We start from the raw sequence: 24,896 nt of genomic DNA, 5'->3' as shown, positions 1-24,896 counted from the left end.
AGGAGGATGGGACATAGCAGAGGGTGGGGGATGGGGAATCAAGGATGGCAAAACAAAAGGCAAGGTATGCAGGACATAAGAATTGGAAAATTATTTGCTGAGAACATGTATGTTGATGTGCTTGATTGAGCCAATGCACAGTGTATTTTGGATGGAAAATTCATTTGTGTGTTGTGATGGTGTATAGTGAATTAATGTAGAAAATGAATAAATTTAAAAAAAAAGAATTAAACACCAATAAGTTGGATAAATTCCTAAAACATACAACCTACTAAGACTGAATTATGAACAAACAGAAAATCTGAACAGACTAATAAGGAGACTAATAAAAAATAAGGAGATGAATGAGTAATAAAGGTCTCTCCTTAAAAGCTCAGGACATGATAGTTTCACTGGTGAATTGTACCACGCATTAAAAAAACTAATACCAATTCATCTTGAACACTTCCAAAACATTAAGAGGAGGAAGCTCTTCTAAACCCATTTTCTGAGACCAGCATTAACCCTACATAGGAGTATGAAAAGGACACTACAAGAAGATAAAATTATAGGCCAATATGCGTAATGAACATACATGCAAAAATCCTCAACAAAATACTAGAAAACCAAATTCAATAGCATGTTAAAAGAACTATATACCACAATCAAGTGGGATTTACCCATGGGATGCAAGAATGGTTCAACATATGCAACTCAATAAAGCAATATACCACATCCCTGAATAAAGGACAAAAGTCATATGTCACAGTAATTTCAGTAGAGTTGAAGGCTTTCCAGGAGTAATGCAGCAAAGAGGCCCACTCTATTTAACATAGTTCTAAGAGGTTCTAGCAGGGTAATTCGACAAGAGAAAGAAATAAAAGTAATTTGAGTTGCGAGTCAATGAACAAGAGGCTATTCAACAGCAGGAGCAGAGCAATGCTTAAATCAAAGAAAATGCATTGAGCTCTTCTGGCAGTGATTCTGACAGTGAATTGACAAGAAATTAAAGCAGAAAAGAAAGTTGCTCCAAAAAAAAATCTATAAAATAAGCAAAATATCTGTAAAGAAGCAAGAAAAACTTCCAGAGCTCTGTTGTCTTCCATACAGAGCAGCAGCAGCAGAGATGATAACATGTCTAACATTGGGAAAATGAGGTATGTCAGTGTTCAAGACTTTAAAGGGGAAACTCTAATTGATATTAGAGAATATTAGATGGATCTGGGAGGTGAAAAGAAACCAGAAAGGAAAGGTATTTCTTTACATCCAGAGCAATGGAGCCAGCTGAAGGAATAGCTTTCTGACACTGATGATGGATTCATCATCACAAAAACTTTAACATCTGAGTCATATGAAACCCGTACTGTTCTAGTTTTTTAATCTGTCTTTTTACATTGGCTTTTGTTTTCTAGATGTCGTTTTCCAAGCTATTCTATATCTGGAGTGCAGAACAATTTGTAAGATGAATACTTTTTCTTTTTTTTTTGCTATAGGGAACATGCAGATGAATTTTTTAAAATGTGCATTATTAAAAATATTCTGAATAAGGCTTTCAACTTTATTAAGGAGGATTGTTCTGTGCTTGATACCTAGTATAAAATAAAATTAGGGGTCAGCAGGTGGCGTGGTGGTTAAGGGTGCTAGAATCCCACATGGCCGATCACAGTTCAAGTCCTGGACCTTGCTTTCTCATTTTCTCCCTTTCTCTCTCTCTGTCCCTTTCTAGTCAATTTAAAATAAGTAAATAAAGTTAAATAAAATAATTATTTAAAAATAATAAAATAAAGTAAAGTAATACAAAAAAATAAAGGAAGGAAGGAAATTTGAATGGGAAAAGAAGTAGTGAAATTGCCTGTTGGGTGACGACATGATCTTATATAAAGGAGGCTCCACCAAAAAACTGTTAGAACAGATAAACAAACTGAGCAAAGTTGCAAGATACAAAATTAACAACAAAAAAACAACAAATTATCTGAAAAAGAAATTAAGAAAATAATTTTATTCTAAAAAGCATCAACAGCATTAACAAATTTTAAGAATATCTATAACTAAGAGGGTGAAATTTTTTTTGAGAGGTTTTTGCTACAGGGTGCGTGCACTCGCCAGAAAGATAGAGAGAGACAAAGAGACAGAAAGTGAGAAATCACCCCCCAGGGGGTATGGCCACGCCACAATCCCTTCTCCTCCATTCTCCTCTCCGGGTCTTGGGCACACACACACATGCGCCTGGTGTGAGTTTAAACCACCAGGTCTTGGACTTGAACTGCAGTTGACTACATGGGAGTCCAGCGACATAACCATTACACTAACTGCTGGTCCCAGAGGGTGAAAGATTTTTATACTGAAAACTACAAGACATTAATAAAATAAATTGAAAAAGATATAAATAAACAGCAATATACCCCTTGCTTTTGGATCAGAATAATGAGTATTTTTAAATGTTCATACTGCTGAGATGGTTACTGAACTTGAGCTGTGAAATATTGCTTTCCGTGACTAAAAATGAAGATTTTCTGCTGAGTCTTCTCCCTCCAGATTAATTTCTAGTGGCCTCCATGCACTGAGTGTCTAGACAGGTCCAAGTGAACAGGATCCAAACATTTGAATATGATTAGGGTCAGAATATTCTTCAATTCCCACTGAATCTGATGCAGAAAGAGTGAAAATGGAACAGAAGAGAGACTGCAGATCACCTCTTACTACCCACCTCTGAACACTCAGACTAAACTTCAAGAATTACGAAGAAATGCACCATCCATCAGATGACCAGAAATCACCACAGGGTCACAAGAAATATGGGGAAGCAAGACAATACCTCTCCTCCAAGGGAAAAGAATAACTCCTCTACATCCTCAGACAGTACAATGGAACTTATGGAAATGTCAGATAAAGAATTTGGAATATTGGGACCAGCAGTTAGTGTAATGGCTATGCCGCTGGACTCCCATGTAGTTGACTGTGGTTTGCATCCTGGACCCAGTGGCTTAAAACTCACATGTACATGCATGCCCAAGATCCTGAGAGGAGAACGAAGAAGAAGGGACTGCGGCATGGCCATTCCCCCTGGGGGAGTGATTTCTCGCTTTCTGTCTCTCTGTCTCTGTCTGTCCGGCGAGCACACGTGCCCTATAGCAAAAACCTCTCTCTCTAAAAAAAAAGGAATTTGGAATATTCATCATGACAAAGCTAACAGAGATGGAAGAGAATAGAGACAATGAACTGCAGAAGAAGCCAGAGAAAGGAGTTGATGAGTTCCAGGAGGTGAGGAAATTCTTGCACTATAAAATGAATCAGATCGACCTGCTAGAGATGAGAGCTATAATACAGGAAGTCAAAACCTCCCTTGAAAATATTAAAAGTAGACTTGATCATACAGAAAATCGAATCTCAGATGTAGAAGATAGAACAGCTGGCCTAGAAAAATCCACCATAAAGACTGAGAAAATTGCCCCCAAAAATGAGAATAATATTCGAGAAATACTAGATACCATCAAATGTCCAAACATCTGGATAACTGGTATCTCAGAAAGCAAAAAGACTCATAAGAGCATTGATAATCTATTCCATAAAATCCCATAAGAAAACTTTCCAAACCTAGAGAGACATTCAAATATACAGTCCCAAGAAATACAAAAGACCCCAAATAGAATCAACCCAAAAAGATCTTCTCCAAGACATATTATAGCCAGATTGACCAAAACCACAAAGACAAGATACTCAAAATGGCAAGAGAGAAATGTCAAGTTACCTACAAAAGATATCCCATCAGGCTAACACCGGTCCTCTGATTGGAAACAATGTGAGTGAGGAAAGAATGGGAAAATATATTCAAAGTGTTAAGAGAAAAGCAATTTCAACCAAGAATACTGTACCCAGCAAGATTATCCTTCATATGGGAAGACAAGAACATTCTCAGATAAACAAAACCTGAAAGAATTTACCAACACCAGACCAGTTCTCCAAGAAGTTCTGAAGGGAGTGCTATACTATGAAAATTAAATACAGATGCATAGAAATAAGAGTTCAAAAACTAAGAAAATGGCCAAGTTAATTGTAAGTACAAGTCTGGAGTTAAATATTATACCCCAGAATTTAATTGGGAAGATTGGATGACAACAGAAGATAGAGTAAGTACATGAGACTGAACTGGTGCAATAGAATTTTATGACTTTTGACTAAACTATTGCTGATTTTCTTCTTGGCTTTATTTTCTAGTTTTAAGGATTTTTGTCCTGACTTGAGCTGCTGATAGGTTCATGTACCTACTATTTGAACAAAATCCTAACCTGTTTCCTGGTTTTAAGTTTTAAGCAAGTTCTTAGCATTTCTTTGATTTATTAAAGCTAAAATTGCTTTTCTTTCAATTAAAAAATGCATTAAAATACCTATTTAATGACTGTAATAAGCTATATTATAAACCTTCATTTCACCCTATATACAAAAATCTATTCAAAATAGGATAAAGATTTAAACAAAAGACCTGAAACTGTAAAACTACTGAAAAGAAAAATAGAGAAAAGATTCCTAACATTGGTTTGAGCAATGATTTCTTTGATATGACACCAAAAGCACATGAAACAAAAGTAAATAAGTGGAATTATATTAAACTAAAAAGCCTCTGCATAGCAAAGAAAGCAATCAACAAACTGAAAAGACAAACCCTAGAACAGGAGGAAATATTTGGAAATCATACACCTGATAAGGGTTTACTGTCCAAAATATATAAGGAACCCACACAACTCAATAGCAAGAAAACAAATAAACCAATTAAAAAATGGACAAGGGACCAGCTAATGGCATAATGGTTATGTCACTAGATTCACATGTAGTTGGCTATGGTTCAAGTCCCAGACCAAGAGGCTTAAAACACACCGAGCACATATGCCTGAGTGCCCAATATGCCAAGACAAAGAGAAGAGATTGTGGCATGGCCATCCCCCCTGAAGGGGGTGATTTCTCACTTTCTGTCTCTCTGTCTTTCTCTGTCTCTCTGGCAAGCGCACACACCTTATAGCAAAAATCTCTCTCTCAAAAAAAAAAAAAAAGGACCTGAAGACATTTCTCAAAAGAAATCATACAAATGTCCAATAAATATATTTTAAAAATGCTCAACATCACTACTCATGATGAAATGCAAATGAAAACCACGGGGAGATATCATCTTATGCCTGTCAGAATGGCTATTACCAAAAACACAAAAGATAATCGTTGCTGAGAATATACAGAAAAGGGGAAACTGTTCCCACGCTTGTGGGAATGTAAATTAGTACATCTCTTCTAGAAAGTAGTATGGTTGTTCCTCAAAAAAAAAAAAAATAGAGTTACCATACCAAGCAATCCCACTACCGGGATTATATCAAAAGAAAAAAAGAAAAGAAAAGAAAGAGAAGAGAAGAGAAGAGAGGAGAGGAGAGGAGGAGAGGAGGAGACGAGGAGACGAGGAGACGAGGAGACGAGGAGACGAGGAGACGAGGAGACGAGGAGACGAGGAGACGAGGAGACGAGGAGACGAGGAGAGGAGGAGCGAAGAGAGGAGAGGAGAGGAGGAGAGGAGGAGACGAGGAGACGAGGAGACGAGGAGAGGAGAAGAGAAGAGAGGAGAGGAGAGGAGAGGAGAGGAGAAAAGGAATCAGTACACTGAAGGGATATCTGTATTCCCACATTCATTTCAACATGATTTACAGCAGCCAAGATATGAAATCAACCTAAATGTCCATCAATGGATGAATGGATAAAGAAACATGCTATATATACACGGTGTAATACATTTGTAACAACATGGATGAACCTGAAAGCATTCTGCTAAGACATGAAAGAAGCCAGGCACAGAAAGATAAAAACAGCATGATCTCACTCATGTGTGAAATCTGAAAAAGCTGAATTCATAGAATGGCGAATGGCGAGTAGGAGGGTGGTTTGGTGGTTGACTGGGAAAGGAGAGACGTTTATCAAAAGATACAAAGTCAGACTAGAGTAAGTTTTAGTAATCTACTATACAACATGATAACTATACTTCATAATAACATATTTCAAAATTGCTAAGAGAATTGGTTTTAAATATTCTCATCACACACACACACACGTGCACAAAAGGATAAGTATGTAAAATTATAGATATTTTAATTAGCTTGGTATAACCATTCTGCAATATATTTAAACCACATCTTTCACATGGTGAGATAAAATGTTATCAATGAACTAAAGTAAGTTTTTTTCTTTTTGTATAAGATGTATAAAAGAAAAAAAGAACCTTGTAAAAATGTTTTGCTTACCCTATATTACATTTCTAGAACTCTGGTTTTCAAATAGCGTATATATAGCAAAGGCTTTTGTACTCAGAATACATGCCGTTTGGAGAAGACTACCACAGGCTACTGAAAAGTCGTGGTCTCAGGTTTAAAGATTAAATCCATCAAGTTTTTTGTGTGAGACACTTTTTGCTTTTTGGTGCAGGTCAATTTCTCTATAAATACTCACTTGGAGGAGATTCTGTAACAAAGAACAAGCATAATAGTTGTCCAATTTAATGAATCAGGCCAAGTATTTTAAGTAGTCATAATTACTTAAAGAATGAGTACAATAGAAAGTCAGTATTTCTGAAAATAGCAAGTCAGGAAACACTGTTGCCATTGTAAAGCCTAAAAGGGCACTTCTTAGGCCAACCCCATGGCCTACTGGTTAAAGGAGCCAGATCCCACATGACCAATAGCAAGGTTAAAATGCTGACCCTAAAAGCTTGAAAAAAACATTGGGCATGTGCCCCAAATCTTGACAGAATGAGGAAATGGAGGAGGAGGAATTGTAACGTGACTGAATCCCATTGGGGGAAGGGTGCCTTCTCCCCCTCCATATCTTTCTGTGTCTCCCTGTCTCTCTCTGGTAAGCACACATGGTCTCTGAAAAAAAAAATTGTTTTTGGATTTTTAAGAAGCTCTTAATCAGTGGAGTATGAGCCCGTCACTATCTCGTTCATCAGAACAAAGGAAAGGTCAACCTGTAACTGCCAGTTTTCACTCAATGAGAACAGTAAGAAGCTTGTGGAAAGGCATGCAGAGATCTCACTCACAAAGCATCACATCAAACACTGCCATTGCCGGAGGAGACAGAACATTCCTTCTTAGGCCTTGGGGTGAACATGTCTAAAAACTAAAACTAATTATTCATGAAACTGCAAAAACTACAAACTAATATACTATTTTGAATACTGAATTACAGAGAAGGTTCTAAATCATGGACCAGCACTATAACCTGGTAGCTAAGGAAGCTGGATCCCACATGGCCAGCCATGGTTCAAATCCTAGCCATAGGGGCACGAAAAACACTCCAGGTATGTTTATGTGTGCCCCCAGATCCCAACAGAAATGGAGGAGAAGGGGTTGTGACAATTATACCCCACTATAGGATGCTTTCTCCTTCTCCCTCCCCACCACAAGAACACACACCCTCTGGCAATTATTTTTTTCAAGTCCTAAATTATTCAAACAATAACAAATGTTGATAATGGAATAATTTCATGTTTGAATACTGAGTGCTTTCCAAAGCCCAGAGGGCTTTTAGGAAGGGGCCATAGAGAGGACTAGTTGCTTATGCAAAAGACAACATATCTTAGGGTTCAAATTTGCTGGGTCCAGCACACTAGATTCAATCTAATTTGGCACATTATTTGTTTGGAGTACCAGCTGGAGTAGCCACATTTTGATAAATATAGGAAACGAAGCACCTCAATGTCATGACTTTTGCTAATCATCTGGATAAAGAGGACAAAGCAAAGCACACACTGTCCTCAGTTTATCTGCCAACTTGATCTTCCTGTGGGTGTAGCATGGTGTTTGATCTCTTCCTGTGTGATGAGTCATGACATAAGAAGGAGAGCTATGGCATCAGGGGAAGAACTGCTGATGAGCCTCACCTTGAATTTTCTCAGAGTCCTCTGGGGCCTCCTGGTCTTGCAGCATCTCTGCATCCTGGGACCCTTCAGGGTCCTGGGTGGACTGAGAAGACTCAGATGCCCTGGATGACTTGGGGGTCCTCTTATCTGAATCGCCTCGTTGTAACCACTCATCCTTATAACCATTGCTGATGAGTTTGGAAAAGTTTGTTGGTGAACTGGTTTTATGACCAGGCCTTCAAAAGAGAAAAATTAATTTTAAACTTAAGTACAAAGGTTAATGGTTAACCAAGCAGCAGAATTCGCAATCACACTGATGTAAGTTAGATAAAACATAATGGAGAGGGCTCTCTCATTCTCTTCATCTCTCTCTGTCTCCCCAACTCATCTCTCTCTCCAATTTAAACATAAAGAAGCATCCCTCGTATATGGATGCAAGCATGTTTAGTCTTTCTTCATGATAGCCAATTACAAGTCAGTAATAATTTAGCTTTTTACAGGGCAGCCTTCTTCAGAAAATACCACCTACCACCTTTCCTGAGTAGTAATAGGCTGCTCAGGTGCTACAGCTTTGTTTTTTTTTTTCTTTCTTTTTTTTTTTTTTTGGAGAGGTTTTTGCTATAGGGCGTGTGCGCTTGCCAGAAAGACAGAGAAAGACAGAGAGATAGAAAGCGAGAAATCACCCCCCAGGGGGGATGGTCACGCTGCAATCCCTTCTCCTCCATTCCTCCTCTCGGGATCTTGGGCATGCACGCACATGCTCCCGGCATGAGTTTTAAGCCACCGGATCCAGGACTCGAACCGCAGTTGACTACGTGGGAGTCCAGTGACATAACCATTACACTAACTGCTGGTCCCAGATGCTACAGTTTTTTGAAACAGATGATTAACTGGTTCTTTCTTGTCTATTAAAAATGACCTGCCCTGCCACCGTGTTGCTCCGTCCATAGCTTTGTCTCCCCTCCCCAATCACTGTAAGTGTACTCTTTCATCACCTGTGACAAGTTCACAGACCTTGTCTTCTGCACTGAACTGGGACAGGGAAGCTGCTTCCCATCAGGCTGGTGACTACTGCCTATTCCCTCTGAGACTCAGACGTCTTACTCATACATTACTCTGGCAATTAAGGGTATTCCTGAAGGTTCACTTTTTCTCTCTCTCCTTCTCCCTCCCCCTCTCTTTCTCTTTCTGTCTTTCCTAGCTATCTATATCTGTATCAATATCTCTATCTATAATATACATGTATACCTGTATATGTTTCTATACCATTACCTATACCTGCACAATATCTACATGCACATCTACACTATACTACACCTGTATCTATATTATACCTACACCTGTGTCTACACCTGTACCTAATCTATACCTACACCTCCATCTGTATGGACACCCATAGCTAGACCTACATCCAAACTTGTATTTATACCTACACTTAAGTCTATTTCTAAAGCTGCATCTCTTTCTATCCCCGCACCTATTCATATATCTATAACTACCCTTATGCCTGTATGTACACCTACATGTTCACCTACATCTATACCTACACCAATCTCTACACCTATGTCTCCATCTATACCTGCAGCTATGTGTACATGTTCAACTCTATCTATAGCTATACACACACTTATCTACAGCTACACCTGTACCGGTTTCTGTACCAATGCCTGTATCTATACATAACACTGTAGCTATATCTATACCAACCCTTATATCTGCACTCACACTTATACCTATATCTAGAAAATACATATATCTAAATCTATACCTATGTCTTTATCGATATCTATACTTACAGATTCACTGATATCTATATCTGCACCTTTATCTATACCTACACCTAGGTTTATGCCTACCCCAGTACTTATAACTATCTCTATATCTTCATCTATACTACATCTATACCTACATATATAAATACCTACATCTGTATCTGTACTATTTCTATACCTACACCTATATCTATATCTATATGTGTAACTACAGCAAAACATAGGTGTGTGTATGTATATATATGTGTGTGTGTGTGTGTGTGTGTGTGTGTGTGTGTGTGTGTGTAGTCATACCCACACTTATATCTATACCTATTGCTAGGCCAGAGGCCTGGGCAGCTTGGATGTAGGGGTTGGATGCCACACCCCAGTCGACTGATGCAACCTGGATGTAATCCGTCATCAGATCTGTGCCGCATTTGGATCTAACCTGAATGTAACACATGGTGCTCTACTCTACACTGGGCACCAGACCCTATGTGGCACAGAAGTGTGCTCTCCCCCAAACCATCACCGTACATGGACTGTTTCTGCCTCTAAGACACTCCCCCTCCCCATACCCTTATAAAAATATCTAAATCCCTCCCTAGGACATAACTTCTCTGGCCCTCTCTCTCTCTTTCTGTCTGACTAGCAAACCTAACCCAGGAGCATTCCCAACAAAGGCTCTACATTTCTATTTTCTCGTGTAGTCGGCCCATTCCTTACACCTGTATGTACATAGCTATATCTGTATCAATATGTCTGTACCTGTGTATACACACACACACACACACACACACACACCTATATATATATACCTAGATCTTTATACCTGTATCTATATCTAACTACACCTATTTAATATAGCAGGACCTGTACCTAAGTTTCTATCTATACCTGTATGCATGTCTGTCTACAATGTTTGTCTCTATACTGCTACCTAAACCAATCTTTTTCCTCTATTTCTCAGTCTGACCTCAGTACTGCCAAGGTATTTTTCACATGTCCTTTAATTGAGGGCTTTCCCCACTTGTTTAGGAGATGTTTGACGTATTTGTCAGGAAATTAATGATGTTTGTTCTGTCACTAAACTAGCTTTCAGGAAATAAGGGAGCATAGAGGGCCTTAGGGATATCCCTCTGAGGTTAACAAAGATAACGTGCCTCATATCCCCTCAGCTGAATACGGAGCTGGAGGTGTGGACACCTGGGCTCAGGTCTTGGTGGTACAGGGAATGTGAGAACTTGAGCAGCACAGTGCTGCAAGGACTGTGTCCCCATGTGAGCTGTGGTGGGGGTGACCTGGTGGAGGTGGATTTCAGACAGGACACAGCCTAATGCAGTGGTAAACATCTGTACCTATACCTACACCTACATGTACACCGACTACAAACCCATGCAAAGATGAAAGCTCAACAGCATCAAAAAGGACATTGGGAAGGGAGTGGCAAGGCCAGGTGGGGTTCTGTGGGTGGCCAGGAGACCTATGATGCTGTCTGTCATTGTCATAGTCTGTTCAAGTACTTACATTGGTGGGAAGGAGAGCCTACTTCCTGCAGGGTCTTTAGAGCCAAGTGGGGTCCCCACTTTGCTTGGGTTCTTCAAGTTAATGGCTGGTAGCTTCACCTGTGCAAAGAAACACACCACACGGAGTTAGTGGGATGCACTCACGAGCTCAGATGCTGGAGGACAAGAAGACCCGCCAACCCCTGCAAAGATACAAAACTAGCAAGACTAGATCCTCAGTGTGGTCATTATTTTACCAGCAAATTGCCACCACAAAAGAAAATTGAACAATAATCCTGTTCAGTAAAGTGGTGATGTTCAGAAGACCCTCAGTTATTTAAAAGTAGTTCTGTGTTCAAGTATGATACCATCTACTCAGGAGGAAAACAGTGAACTAACACCGGAAAACAGGGCTGACCTGTAGCTTAGCAGTTGAGGGAACCAGATCCCAGAGGACCAACTACAATTTTAATCCCAGTGGCTTTAGAAACATGCTGGGCATGTGTGTATGAGTGCCCCAAATCCCAAGAGGATGAAGAAATGGAGAAGGAATTATGGCATGACCACATCCCATTGGGGTACTTTCTTCCTCTCTCTCTGGCAAGTGCATGTGCCTCTGGCAATTAAAAAAAAAAGTTTTTTTAAACATTGTAAAATATTGAAGGGACCTTGGTTCAGAAGGGACTTCCAGGGAGGGGTCATCAAGCCTCGCCTCCATGAGATGAAAATGCAGCTTAACCAGAAACCCGTATGCCAGATTTACAACGGCTTTGATACAATCACCAGGCACTGGAAACAGCCCAGATGTCTGTCCACACACAAACACATAAATGAACTGTGCCAGGTCACACAATGACACATTATACAGTGACATAAAGGAGCCACCTGCTGACACAACACAGAAGGGCAGAATCCCAAATGTATCATGTCCGGGGAGAAGCCAGGCATAGGACTGCAAAGAACAGGACTCCAGTGATGTGACATTTTAAACAAGAAAAAAACCATAAAGACTGAAAACAACCTGGTGCAGGCCAGGACCAGAATTAGGGAGGGAATGACTCAAAGGGGCTTGGAATTTCAGTGGGTGGGGCTACTTCAAACTTACACAACTCATATGAGAGTGCTCTGTGAAAGGAGAACTTTACTCCATGTAAATTGTGTCTTACTAGAAAATAAATAAATGTGAGACTTCACCTTCCCAATCCCAAGATCTAGGTAGGACAGGCCAATCACAAGCCATCTACGTTTGAGCTCTGAGTGGCACCTTTGAGGGACTAGGACAACTGAAGATCTTCTGCTCAGACTTCACACTCCCAACCCCCAAATCTAGCCATTCAGAGCATCCTCTGTATTAGCTCAGTCTCTCTCTATCTTTTTAAAATTTTAAGAATTATTTTGTTTAACTTTATCTGTCTGTCTATCTATCTATCTATCTATCTATTTATTTTTAATTTGACCAGAGAGGGACAAAGTGAGAGAAAGGGAGAGAGAGGGAGCAAGAGAGGGAAAGTGAGAAAGCAAGCTGCCAGGTCCAGGACTCGAACTACAGTCAACCATGTGGGAGTCCAGTGTCCTTAACCACCATGCCACTTGCTGGCCCCTATTTTTTTTAAATTGTTAATGTAAAGAATTCCTTAGCTCTCTGACTCTCCTCTATCTTGCTAATTCTCACCTTTCTCCCCTCCCCATTAGGACAGGCCAATCACAAGTTATCTATACTTGAGCTTTGAGTAGCCCTTTCTCTGGGTGAGCAAACATGTCATGCAGTTTTCAGGTTTTTTTATTTTAATATTTTTTTCTTTTTAAAATTGTTTTTTTCCTTGTTTTCTCTTTTTCTTTTTATTTTACCTTTCTCACTTTTCTGCTCAGCCTCCACACACTGAGTTTCTAGATAGGTCCAGGTGCACAGTAACCAAATATCTGAATAAGTTTAGGGTCAAAGTAATCCTCAATTCCCACTGAATCTGAAGAAAAATGGAACTGCAAAGAGATTGCAGATCGCCTCCTCCTTCATGCCTCTAAACACTCATATTCAAATCCAAAAATTAGGAAAAATGTATAATCCATCAGATGACCAGAAACCATAGCAGAGGCATAAGAAATATGAGGAACCAAGAAAATATCTTTCCCCAAAGGAAAAGAAAAACTCCTCATCACCCACAGATAGTATAATGGAACTCATGGAAATGTCAGATAAAGAATTTAGAATATTTGTAGTGACAAAGCTAACAGAGATTCAAGAGAAGAGACATAATGAACTTCATAAGATGTAGGAAAAGAGACAATGAGTTCCAGGACGTGAGGAAGCTCTTGCATGATCTGAAAAAGGGAATACACACCATAAAAAGAATCAAATGAATTGTTAGAGATGAAGGCTGTAATACAGGAAATCAAAACTTCCCTTGGAAGTATTCAAAGTAGATTAGATCATGCAGAAGATCAAATCTCAGATGTAGAAGACAGAACCTCTGACCTTGAAGATTTCACCAAAAAGACTGAGAAAATAACCCTCCAAAATGAGAATATACAAGTAATACTAGATACCATTAAATGTTCAAACATCCAGATAATCAGTATCCCAGATGGTGAAGAAACTAATAAGGGCATTGATAATCTATTCCAGGAAATACTGGAAGGAAACTTTCCAAACCTAGAGAGGTACTCAAATATCCAGACCCAAGAAATACGAAGGACCCCACATAGAATCAATCCAAGATCTTCTCCAAGGTACATCATAGCTAAATTGACCAAAACCGTAGAGATAAGATAGGCAAGAGAGAAATGTCAAGTCACTTTCAAAGGATATCTCATCAGGTTAACATCAGACCCTTCAGTGGAAATAATACAAGCAAGGAAAGAATGGTAAAATATACTCAAAGTGTTAAGTGGAAAATAATTTCAACCAAGAATACTATACCTGGCAAGATTATCCTTCACATGGGAAGGTAAGGTAAAAAACATTCCCAGATGAACAAAACCTGAAAGAATTTAACCACCAGACCAGCTCTCCAAGAAGTTCTGAAGGGAGTACTACACCAGGAAAACTAAAGTCAGACACACAGAAATAAAAGTACAAAAAACAACCAAGAGAATGGCCAACTTAATGGTAGGGACAAGTCCAGAAAGATCAATAATGTTAAATGTTAATTTCCAGAATTTAAATAGAAAGATTGGATGACAGTAACACTGCAAATTCAACAAGAGAGAGATTAATTACATGAGACTGAACTGGTTAAATAGAATTTTCTGACTTTTGACTAAAACATTACTGATTTTCTTCCATGCTTTGTTTTCCAGATTTAAGGATTTTTGTTTTCTCTTGAGCTGTTAGTAGATTCAGCTACTGACTGTTTGAACTGAAACCTAACTTTTTCCCTGGCTTTAAGTCTTAAACAGCTTTCTCTTAACATTTTTTAAAATTTTGATCTATTAAAGCTAAAACTGCTTTTCTCAAAATTAAAAACTGCATAAAAATAAATACCTATTTAATGACTACAGTAAGCTATATAGACCCAATTAGGTGCCACTTTATAGTATTTTCATTCTACTCACTGAGTTTTATGCCTAAAGTCAGACATGTGTTCATAAATATGTATATATCAGCTGCACTTGCTATTGAAAGTGTTTAGATTAATTAAGATTTTTTGTGAATCAGTAAAATGTGAAAAAAAAGGGGGGACATGGAAAGCAACTATAGATACCAGAGACAATGTGGAAGGAGGGAAGGAAATAGCAGAGGGTGAGAGGTAGGGAATCAAGGTGGGGGAAAGAAGTAGAACATACCAGAAACAAAAAATGGAAAATTATTTGCTGACAATATTCTTGATTGACCAATATCCAGTGAATTCTAATAAAAATAATCTTGTTTTGTATACTCTAGTGATGTACAGTAAATGAATTGTAAATGAATAAACTTAAAATAAAAATAAATAAATAAATAAATAAATACATGCATGCTATGCTATGCTATGCTATGGGAAAAGAGAAAAAAAAAGAAGTGAGCAAACAATACCCATCAAGTGTCACCAGGGGGAAAAAAAAATGTTTCCTCAGGAAAAGGAAGTAAAATTCACACCTGTCCCCATGACCATGCAGGTGGCAAGACCCTGAACGAGAATAGCCAAGGAGTGACGTGCCTGCACTGAATGTTCTTGGGTGTCTGTCCAACACCCCTGGCATACAGGTGTCTGTTGGGAGGGGCCATGGCATGGCTGCTCTGTGTCCAGGCAGGGGTGGCAGGCCTCAGTGGCAGTGGGCAGGGCAGAGGGGCTGGGAGGGATGTGTGCGGCACTCCATCCGCACACTGTGATGATTTTCATACTGAAGTTCCGACTCCAGTTGTGCTAAGAGGTCTTATAGTGTTGAACTGAGAGGCCTCTGTACTCCCATGTTGGAGCGCTTATAAACAAACCACAGCCTCACTTAAAATCTGTTTTCTGGGCTAACAGTGGCATAGAAGCTAAGGTCAATGGATCCCACATGGCCAACTTCTCAGACCAGTTCTTTTGTTTTTTTTTTTTGAGAGGTTTTTGCTATAGGGCATGTGCGCTCGCCAGACAGACAGAGAGAGACAGAGAGACGGAAAGCGAGAAATCACCCCCCAGGGGGGATGGTCACGCTGCAATCCCTTCTCCTCCATTCTCCTCTCGGGATCTTGGGCATGCACGCACATGCGCCTGGCGTGAGTTTTAAGCCACCAGGTCCGGGACATGAACCGCAGTCGACTATGTGGGAATCCAGCGACATAGCCATTACGCTAACTGCTGGTTCCCCTCAGACCAGTTCTAAGGGCTGCCTGATTTGCAAATCGTTCTTTCCACAATCAGACTCTGCTAAATCAAATTTGTCTTAAGCTTTTTCCTTTAATACAAAAAAATGGGAGGAAAAAAAGAACTTCCCCACTCCAATTCTGTGTAATAGAAACTCCTCCTGAGCTCCGCGCCAACATAGTATAGTAGTTGCATCATCTGATGAGAGCAGTCGCTTCTCCCCCCAACCCCCACCCCGACCCCATGCAGGTCACCCCTAGATGTCACCCAGCACTGAGCTCCTTCAACTGTTGGGTATCAAGTGTTTTAATTTATTTGTTTATTTATTTATTTATTTTAGAGAAAGATTTTTTTGCTATAGGGCACATGCACTAGCCAGAGAGACAGAAGGAGAGAAAGTGAGAAATCACCTCACAGGGAGGATTGCACTTTGCAATTTTGGACACCCATGGACCTGCACCCGGTGTGAGGTTTAAGCCACCAAGTCCAGGACTCAAACCGCGGTTGACTCTGTGGGAGTCCAGCACCATAACCATTCTGCCATCTGCTAGTCCCAGGTGTCGAGTGTTTGTGTCTTGAACTACCACTCCTTGCCATTCTACCTCCTTAAGCAAGGGAGGGGGCTGAGGACAGGCTGGCTTCAGGCCTTCTGCAGCCCCAGCACGGATTTTCTACATGGTTACTTAACGAGTAATTCCACTTGATTTGGGAGTGAGACACCATTTAGCATTTTAACATTTCTCTCAATATGCACTGTGACCATGGTTAACACCCAAGGCTTCATTTATCGAGGGAGGTTTGAGCTCAGTGTAACCAGCCACTGAAACATCCCTAAAATACAGACCTGATCCTTGCAAACAAGCAATGCCAGAATCCTGGTTGAACTCTGTAGGTATCTTGAAGAAAACACAGGTGGCCCCTGCAGCCGATCGATATTCCACTTGGTGTTTAGCTATTCAAGTCCCCAGAATAAGCTAAGGAGATTCTCTGAAAACAACCTGGGAGTCAGGGATGGACGGTGCACAGAACCAGTCCTGACCATGCTAAGAAGCAGACAGCTCCTTCACAATTTGGAATAACCATTCCAAATGATGGTGGTGTTCAAGCTTGTTCTCAGGATCAAAATACTGTTGTTATTTTTCACTTGAGGTGCATTATTTCACTCACAAATCTGACATCCTAAGATGTAAGACTAATTTCAGACATCAGTGCTAGTGCCCAGCCCTCAGCAGAGCTGGGGTCAGTGGGTTACTTCCTTGAGCAACTGCTAAAGAGATCATAGGACCACCCAGAATGGGTGAGAGGACTGAAGGGCTTCCAGTCATACCTGCCAATTACAGATTGCTTTTGAGTTTCTTAGTTGCTTTTTTTTTAATTATTTTTTATTTTTACATTTTTTTTAAAGAATTATTTTGCTATAGGGTGTAGCTCCTCTCAGAATTTTAGGCATGCACACACATGCTCCCACATGAGTTTCAAGCTGCCAGGTCTGGGACCTGAACCTCAGTCAGCCATGTGGGAGTCTAGTGACATAACCACTATACAATCTGCTGGTCTCAGTTGATTTTTTTTTTTTTGAGAGATATTTTTGCTATAGGGCCCATGCTCTCACCAGAGAGACAGAGAGACAGAAAGTGAGAAATCACCCCCCGGGGGGAATGGCCACAGTTCAATCCCTTCTCTTTCATTCTCCTCTTGGGATTTAGGGCATGCACAAACACATGTCTGGCATAAGTTTCAAACCACTGGGTCTGGGACTTGAACCATGGTTGGCCATGTGGCAATCCAGTGCCTTAACTGCTATGCCACCTGCTGGTCCCCTCAGTTGCTATTTTAAAATGCAAATCCCGGGCCATGTGGTGGCAAAGTAATGAAAAGCAGTGTTTGTGAGGCAATCCAACATGGGAGGTTCTTGGTTCAAGTCTAGACACCCCTGAGTATGCCAGGTACACACATGCCCATGCTGGGGCTGCCGAAAGGAGGGAGTAGACTGCAGACTCAAAGTCCTGTCGGGGGTGCCATTGCTCTGTCTCTCATGGAAGAAATAAAAAAACTTAAAATTATAATAAAATAAAATACAAATACTGGGCCAGGTGGTGGTACAGGACTAAAGCAACTAGACCCATGTGGGACAGGTCCTGGGTCCTCCCTGGGCCCATTAGGTATGTTTGTGTGTTAGGACCTCCTTGAGCACATCAGGGCACAAAGCCTGGTTGGCCATGTGGGAGCTGACTCTCTTAACCACTGCTCACCTGGGCTGGCCTAAACGTTCCTTCCTGTGTGTGCCAGATGAGGGGCGCTACGCCACTGTTCCCCTAGATAAGCACTAACCAGTTAGAAATCATTCACTAAGAAGTAGTCTAACCTCCCAAAGTCAATTTTCATCCAAAGAAAAGCATGGACACTAGTACCGTGGCTGTCTGCCTCCTAGCAGACCCCAACCTAGAACACAGAAGACTTGGCCGAAGGAGTGAGCACTGAAGGAAACACCCAGCAGCCGACAGCCACAGCATGTAACTATTCAGAGCCACGGAAGCAAGTGGGTGTGCATGGCACCGGCTTGTGGGCTCTTGTCACCTTTTTTTTCTCCTTTTCAAGTTCCTCAGCCTCTCTTTGCCAAACCGTTTTCATATCGAAGTCAAATGGTCCTCTCCTGGATTCATAGCTACCGTTGGCCTGGTCAGGCTGAAACTCTTCATACACCATGTAATCTGGCATGGAGATGGCAGGGACCCTATAGGAACAGACAGCAGTCATGACCTGGCACTCTGCACTCTGTCCCCTACCACCCGGTCTCCCATCTTTCCCTCTTCGTGTTCTCTTGGGTTCTTCCTCTCTCCTCCCCACCTCCTCCCTCTGTCTCAGTCTCCTGCTCTGCCTCTCTCTCTTTCCATAAGCCCTGTCCATCGGTCTGTCTTTCTTGCAGACGCAGACCCTCCCAAAGTCAATTTTCATCCAAAGAAAAGCATGGACACTAGTACCGTGGCTGTCTGCCTCCTAGCAGACCCCAACCTAGAACACAGAAGACTTGGCCGAAGGAGTGAGCACTGAAGGAAACACCCAGCAGCCGACAGCCACAGCATGTAACTATTCAGAGCCACGGAAGCAAGTGGGTGTGCATGGCACGGGCTTGTGGGCTCTTGTCACCTTTTTTTTCTCCTTTTCAAGTTCCTCAGCCTCTCTTTGCCAAACCGTTTTCATATCGAAGTCAAATGGTCCTCTCCTGGATTCATAGCTACCGTTGGCCTGGTCAGGCTGAAACTCTTCATACACCATGTAATCTGGCATGGAGATGGCAGGGACCCTATAGGAACAGACAGCAGTCATGACCTGGCACTCTGCACTCTGTCCCCTACCACCCGGTCTCCCATCTTTCCCTCTTCGTGTTCTCGTGGCTTCTCCCTCTCTCCCCCCCACCTCCTCCCTCTGTCTCAGTCTCCTGCTCTGCCTCTCTCTCTTTCCATAAGCCCTGTCCATCGGTCTGTCTTTCTTGAAGACGCAGACGGGCCCTTCTTCTGCTCCTGGTGAATAAATACCAGCCCTTCCCCAGGGCCTGCCTCCAGGACCAGGAGGCCAATTCCAAAACCATAGCATCCCAGTGTTAGTAAAACTAGATATTTTAAAAGGTGAATGTATTAAAATAGATAAATTATAAAGTAGTCATTTCTTTCAAAACAGCACCCACTATTTTGTCCCCTTGAATAGCTAAACACCCAGAAACGTTTTGTATTTCACATGATCATCTAAACTACAATAGCTTCCTTCCACTTACTGTCAGTTCCAAACTGCAGGACGGTCAGCCCTGAGCTCTGAGGTGACTGACTACTGAGGAACTATCTATCGGCACCACGTGTTTTAATGGGGAAGTGCCTGGGCTCCGGCTTGGAAAGCAGTAACGCCTGCTCCTGAGGAGTCTGAGGGCCTGTGGAGACCACCGCGGGCTGCTGCTGTCTGCTTCTTGCTCAGAACCAGAATCACTGCACAGGGTCACTTGGCTCGAAGGTTGCGGAGAGGCCTCAGGCTCAGGGTAGCCCTGTGGGGCAGGGCCGAGAGTGGGGCCTGTGCGCTGAAAAGGAGGAGGCTGGGAGTTCCCACACGGCAGAGAGCAGCAAAGGCAGGGAAGCAGGTTTGGGAGGTGACCGTGGGCACCCAGTACACCTGGCCAGCTGTGCAGCTCAGTGAGGCACAGGTGTGAGAAAGGGCCAGGAGGAGCGGCATCCTGTTTAGCCACTCAGTTTAATGCAGAGCAAGGGGCACCTCTCCCAACCCTCCCATTTCCCAGATCATCTGTAGGCAGGGCAAAGCCCACAGAGACATGAGCACTGAAAACAACAAGGGAAGAGACCACACCAAAACTGTGCAGCTGGGTTCAACTGCAGCTCCTGGGTCCCCAAGAAGGAAAGATTTCTCCTGGACCTCCCACCCCTGGCATCCTCTGACTGTCCCAGACCATGGAACAAGCAGTCTGGATTCTGGGGAGGGTGGAGCCTGGGAGACAGGAGAAAACTAAAGACCCCAGAAACAGATCCTCACTGGGTGCTTCAAAGACACCTAAAGACATAGGGTAGAGGACAGAAAGGGATGAGGCACTGTCAGTCCCGAGAGAACAGAGCAGAAAGGATGACAGGAAAAGTTTGCCTGGTGGGGAAGGCAGGGACCTCTTAGGAAGACCCCATCCCCCAGAACTGACCGCTGCCAACGGCTTCCAGAGAGAGCAGAAGCCTACTCAGAGTCAAGGTTCCGGGCCATGGGGTTCTAGCAATCACAGGACAACTGGTGCCCCTTAGTGTGGAGTTCAGGTAACGAGGGAGACCTGAGGTCAAGGGATGCTCCAGAAACTCCACCCTGCTGCACCTGCCTGCACTCTCTGGGCCCCTGGGGCGCTACGCGCCTGGTTCTCTTCCCGTGAGCCCTGGCATTGTGTGAGCACCCCCATCTTCTGCCTGCTTCACCTGCTCTGCTCTCTCTTGCTCTGTCTCATTCCTTTTCTTCACCAAATGATGCTAACAAGTCAGTTATGTTAGCACAGAGTACTCGTTCTAAAAACTGGAGGGGTGGGGGGGGCAGGCCAGCCAGTGGTGTGGTGGCTGAGGCAGCTGAATCCCAGATGGTTGATTTCATGCTTTGAGTCCTGGACCCAGCAGCTGGAAAAACACTCAAGGCATCCTATGGCAGTTTTAAAAATATAAGGAAAAACTGGGAAACCAACATTCTAAAGATAAGTTCTGCATGTGAGCACATTCAGATCACATCAGACTGTAGCTTGGAAACATCTATGATGTTCCCAATTCCGAAGCAGAATATTGCAAAAGGGGGCCTAAATGATTTTTCAGTTACCTCGCAGTCCTAAAAGGTGCTTTGGGTGGGATGGTCTGTGTACCCACAAACATCTCAAATATTGTAGTGCATGTTGGCATCCCCATAATTCTGTATTCATTAAGAAAATGGGATTTCTGGGCCAGCAGATGGTGTGAAGGGTAAGGTACTGGATCCCACATGACTGACCACAGTTTGAGTCCCAGACTTGGTGACTTAAAAATCACACCACATGTGTGTGTGCCCAAAATCGAGAGAGGAGAATGGAGGAGAAGGGACTGTGGCATGGTCATTCCCCTGGGGGTTGATCTCCCATTTTCTGTCTCTCTGTCTTTCTCCCCCACCAAAAAAAAAAAAAAAGATGGCTACTGTAAAATAGCACCTGGAGTTGAAATCCCACATACTATCGGCATTAGATATCTGTATTTTAAAGTTTAAATTGGACTATTTTTTTTCTTTAAAGATAAACATGGGTGCTTCAAGTACTCACTCTCGCTGGTCGGCTGTAGGTGGCTTGCTGTGGTGGATATACCAGTCTGGCAAGGAGTAGGTCACTGGGGAGCCTTTCCTGGTCCCAGCAGCAAAGTGCTTCAACAAATCTCCAAGAAAAAAGAGACGCAGCCGTGAGGATGCCTGCTGTGCCACGCGGGCATGCAACATCAGGAGCGGTGAGCTCTGTTTATAAGAAGACAGTGCCTTTTGTCTTCCTGGGGTTGCCTCTGGGCTCAAAAGGCCAAGATGGCAGCCCTGGAACAGGCTGACAGGGGAATCCTGCTCAGTGCTCAGGTGGGGACATTCTGCGTGCACCCCCACCCCATCCACTCTCTCTGTAGATCTGGGCCCTGAGCTGCATCTACGCAAAACACCACCAGCTTCAGGGCTTGGGGGCTCATCTCTCCAGCTCTCAGATCAGGGGCTGCTTGCCCACTCCCACACCTTTAACTACTATTTTTGTAGGCTAGGGCATCTGGCCATCCTCCTCTGCCATCGTGGAGCTGTCTCTGACCCACACACAGCCTTGACCAGAGAAGCTACCCTCTCCAAGTTTCCAAATAAGAAGTAGGGCCCAGCCCCCACCCCGGTAACCCCAGGGAGACTTAACTGTCACCTTGGAGTCGGCCTGAGAGTTACAGAGCACAGGCTCGCTCCTGGGGAATCAGGTCGGCCCAGCTCTTTTCTTTTCCCTTCCCTGGTGTTGGAAGACAGTGTGGTGGGGCTGGCCTGGGAGCGCCGCACAGTTAATCCCCACACATAGAGAGCAGGGTCCCACATGGCCGGGTGCAAGGGCTGGTTTTGCCTGACAATGAGGACAGCAAAATAATGATACCAACACACATGGCAGCAGCTGATAACAATTTCTAATTTATTACTGTCAGTAAGAAGGTTATAACTTTTTATTTTTTGACATTAAAAAAATTGCTACAGGCTATGTGCGCTCCATGGAGACAGAGAAAGAGTGAGAGAGTGAGAAAGCACCCCTAAGGGGTTGTCCATGCCACAATTCCTTCTCCTCCATTCTTTCAGGGTTTGGGGTATGCATGCATAAGCATCCAGTGTGCTTTCCAAGTTGCCACGTCTGGGACGTGAACTGTGTAGTCATCCATGTGGTATCCAGCCACCTTAACTACCATGCCACTGGTTGGCCATATTTTTTTACTTAAAAAAAAAAACATATTTTTAATTGTTAAAAATGTCACACCAGAAAAGTTGTAAGGATACCATGAATTCCCCTATATCCTTCACCTGGATTCTCTAATGTGGCATCATTTCACGGTATTTACTCTCTCATCCCCTCTCTCTGACCCTGTCTCCCCTCACTGCAATGATCACTGTCATTGTTTTGAGACAGCTGGGCAGCGTATCGCAGACATGATGCCCTCCCTCCAACCACACTTCAATGGAAGTTTCCCAAGGACAGTCCTTACAGAATCACAGCATGGGGACCAAGACCAAGAAACTGGTATTGATGTGATACTTCTGTCTAGTCTACAGATTTTTTTCACATTTTGCTGGTTGTCCACTGATACTTTTTTTCTTTTTTTAGAGAGAGAGAGAGAGATTTTTTTTTGGTATAGGGAGCATGCACTCACCAGAGAGTTAGAGACAGGGGGACAGAAAGTGAGAAATCACCCCCACCCCCGGGGGATTGCCATGCCACAATCCCTTCTCCTCCATTCTCCTTCTGGGATTTTGGGTACGCATGCACACATGCCCAGTGTGAGTTTCAAGTCATTGGATGGGGAACTTGAATCGCAGGTGACTACATGGGAATCCAGCAATGTAAGCATTATGCCATCTGCTGGTCCCCACTAATACTCTTTTAACCAGCAGTGGCAGGAGTTAAATCTAAGAAAAGCTCTAGGCCCTCTTTTTAATGCATAGCAGTTAGTCGACCCAGTTGCTTGATCTGGGACTTTAAAAACTAAAAATACCACCATTCGTTTCCCATTTGCCCTGTGACATTTCCCATAGGGGCAATGAAGGCCGGTATCTCTAAATCTACCAGTGCTTAAATGTGGCCCCTTAGCCCTCCAATCAGTGATTAATTTTTTACACGTTATTATATATATTTTTTAATTTGACCAGAGAGAGAAAAAGACAGAGAGTGAGAAAGCAAGCCTCCAGGTCTGGGTCGGCCATATGGGAGTCCCATGCTTTAACCACCGTGCTACCTGTCAGCCCCACACTCAATGATTTCTATAGAATTCAACAGCTTTTAGCAGAGTCAAGCGGTACTTTCTCAATTAAATTAAAATTTTGATCCTCAGGGCAGCCATTTGGTATGGAGGTTAAGGTGGCTGGATCCCACAAAACTAACTGCATAGTTCAAGTTTTAAACCTAGTGGCTTAAAAACATTGGACATATGTGGGTGCATTTCCAAAATCCAAAGAAAGCAGTGGAGGAGAAGGGATTGCAGTGTGACCATTCCCCCTAGGAAGTGATTTCTCACTTTATCTCTCTTTCTCCCTATTTCTCTTTCTCTGTCTCTCTTCAATGAGTACATGTACCCTACAGCACACTTTAAAAGGTTTGATTCTTACTGATATCACCACTGAAACTTATTCATGTTCTTCGCTTTTTAATTTTTTTTTTCTATAGGGAGTGTGAACTGGCCAGAAAGAGACACAGAGAGAGAAGCAAAGTGAGAAATCACCTTCCAGAGGGATGGCGAAGCCACAGTCCATTCTCCTCTTGGGATATTGAGCACACAAGCACATGCATCTACTGTGATTTTCCTGGATCCAGGACTCAACCATACAGTCATGTGGGATCCAGCCACCCTAACCTCCACTACACCTGCTCACCCATGCTCTTCGTAAATTAATCATGGTTAAAAGACAAAACTCACTGAGAATAAACAGAGAGAAACAAAACTTTTTACAAATTCATCAGGTATTGTATGCAGAAAGCAAGGACATTAAAGTGTAGGGACAGAGTGTTGAAACAGACAACTTCCTGAGTTTCTATTTGACATTAAAAAAAAAAAAAAGTAGCTGGAGCCAAGAGGTGGTGTGGTGGTTAAGGCACTGGACTCTCACATGGTCGACCACAGTTTGAGTCCCAGACCTGGTAGCTTCCTTTCTCACTTTCCTTCTCTCTCTTTCTGTCTCTATGGTCAAATTAAAAAATAATAGTAATAAATAAAATTAAATAAATAATTTTTAAAAGTCAATAAAGTAGGGA

The 24,896-nt window shown here is 42.4% G+C and overlaps 1 protein-coding gene across 2 annotated transcripts in view; it reads right to left on the bottom strand.

Moving 5' to 3' along the window:
- CUNH7orf57 (chromosome unknown C7orf57 homolog) overlaps positions 1-24,896 on the bottom strand; it is a 36,140-nt gene that overhangs the window by 5,302 nt on the left and 5,942 nt on the right. Inside the window, exons 4-8 of one of the 2 annotated variants that reach the window (XM_006161937.3) lie at positions 21,702-21,810; positions 19,043-19,199; positions 11,149-11,246; positions 7,889-8,103; positions 6,457-6,468 (exon numbers count right to left, since the gene is read on the bottom strand). In XM_006161937.3, coding sequence (XP_006161999.1) covers positions 6,457-6,468; positions 7,889-8,103; positions 11,149-11,246; positions 19,043-19,199; positions 21,702-21,810 — 591 coding nt within the window. The remainder of the gene's footprint in view (positions 1-6,456; positions 6,469-7,888; positions 8,104-11,148; positions 11,247-19,042; positions 19,200-21,701; positions 21,811-24,896) is intronic. The other variant, XM_006161938.3, reaches the window with a different exon arrangement.

This window comes from Tupaia chinensis, unplaced genomic scaffold (assembly GCF_000334495.1).
Source record: "Tupaia chinensis unplaced genomic scaffold, TupChi_1.0 Scaffold139484_1, whole genome shotgun sequence".
Taxonomy (NCBI): domain Eukaryota; kingdom Metazoa; phylum Chordata; class Mammalia; order Scandentia; family Tupaiidae; genus Tupaia; species Tupaia belangeri.
The sequence above is the reverse complement of the archived record's forward strand: the minus strand, read 5'-3'. Positions and strand labels throughout refer to the sequence as shown.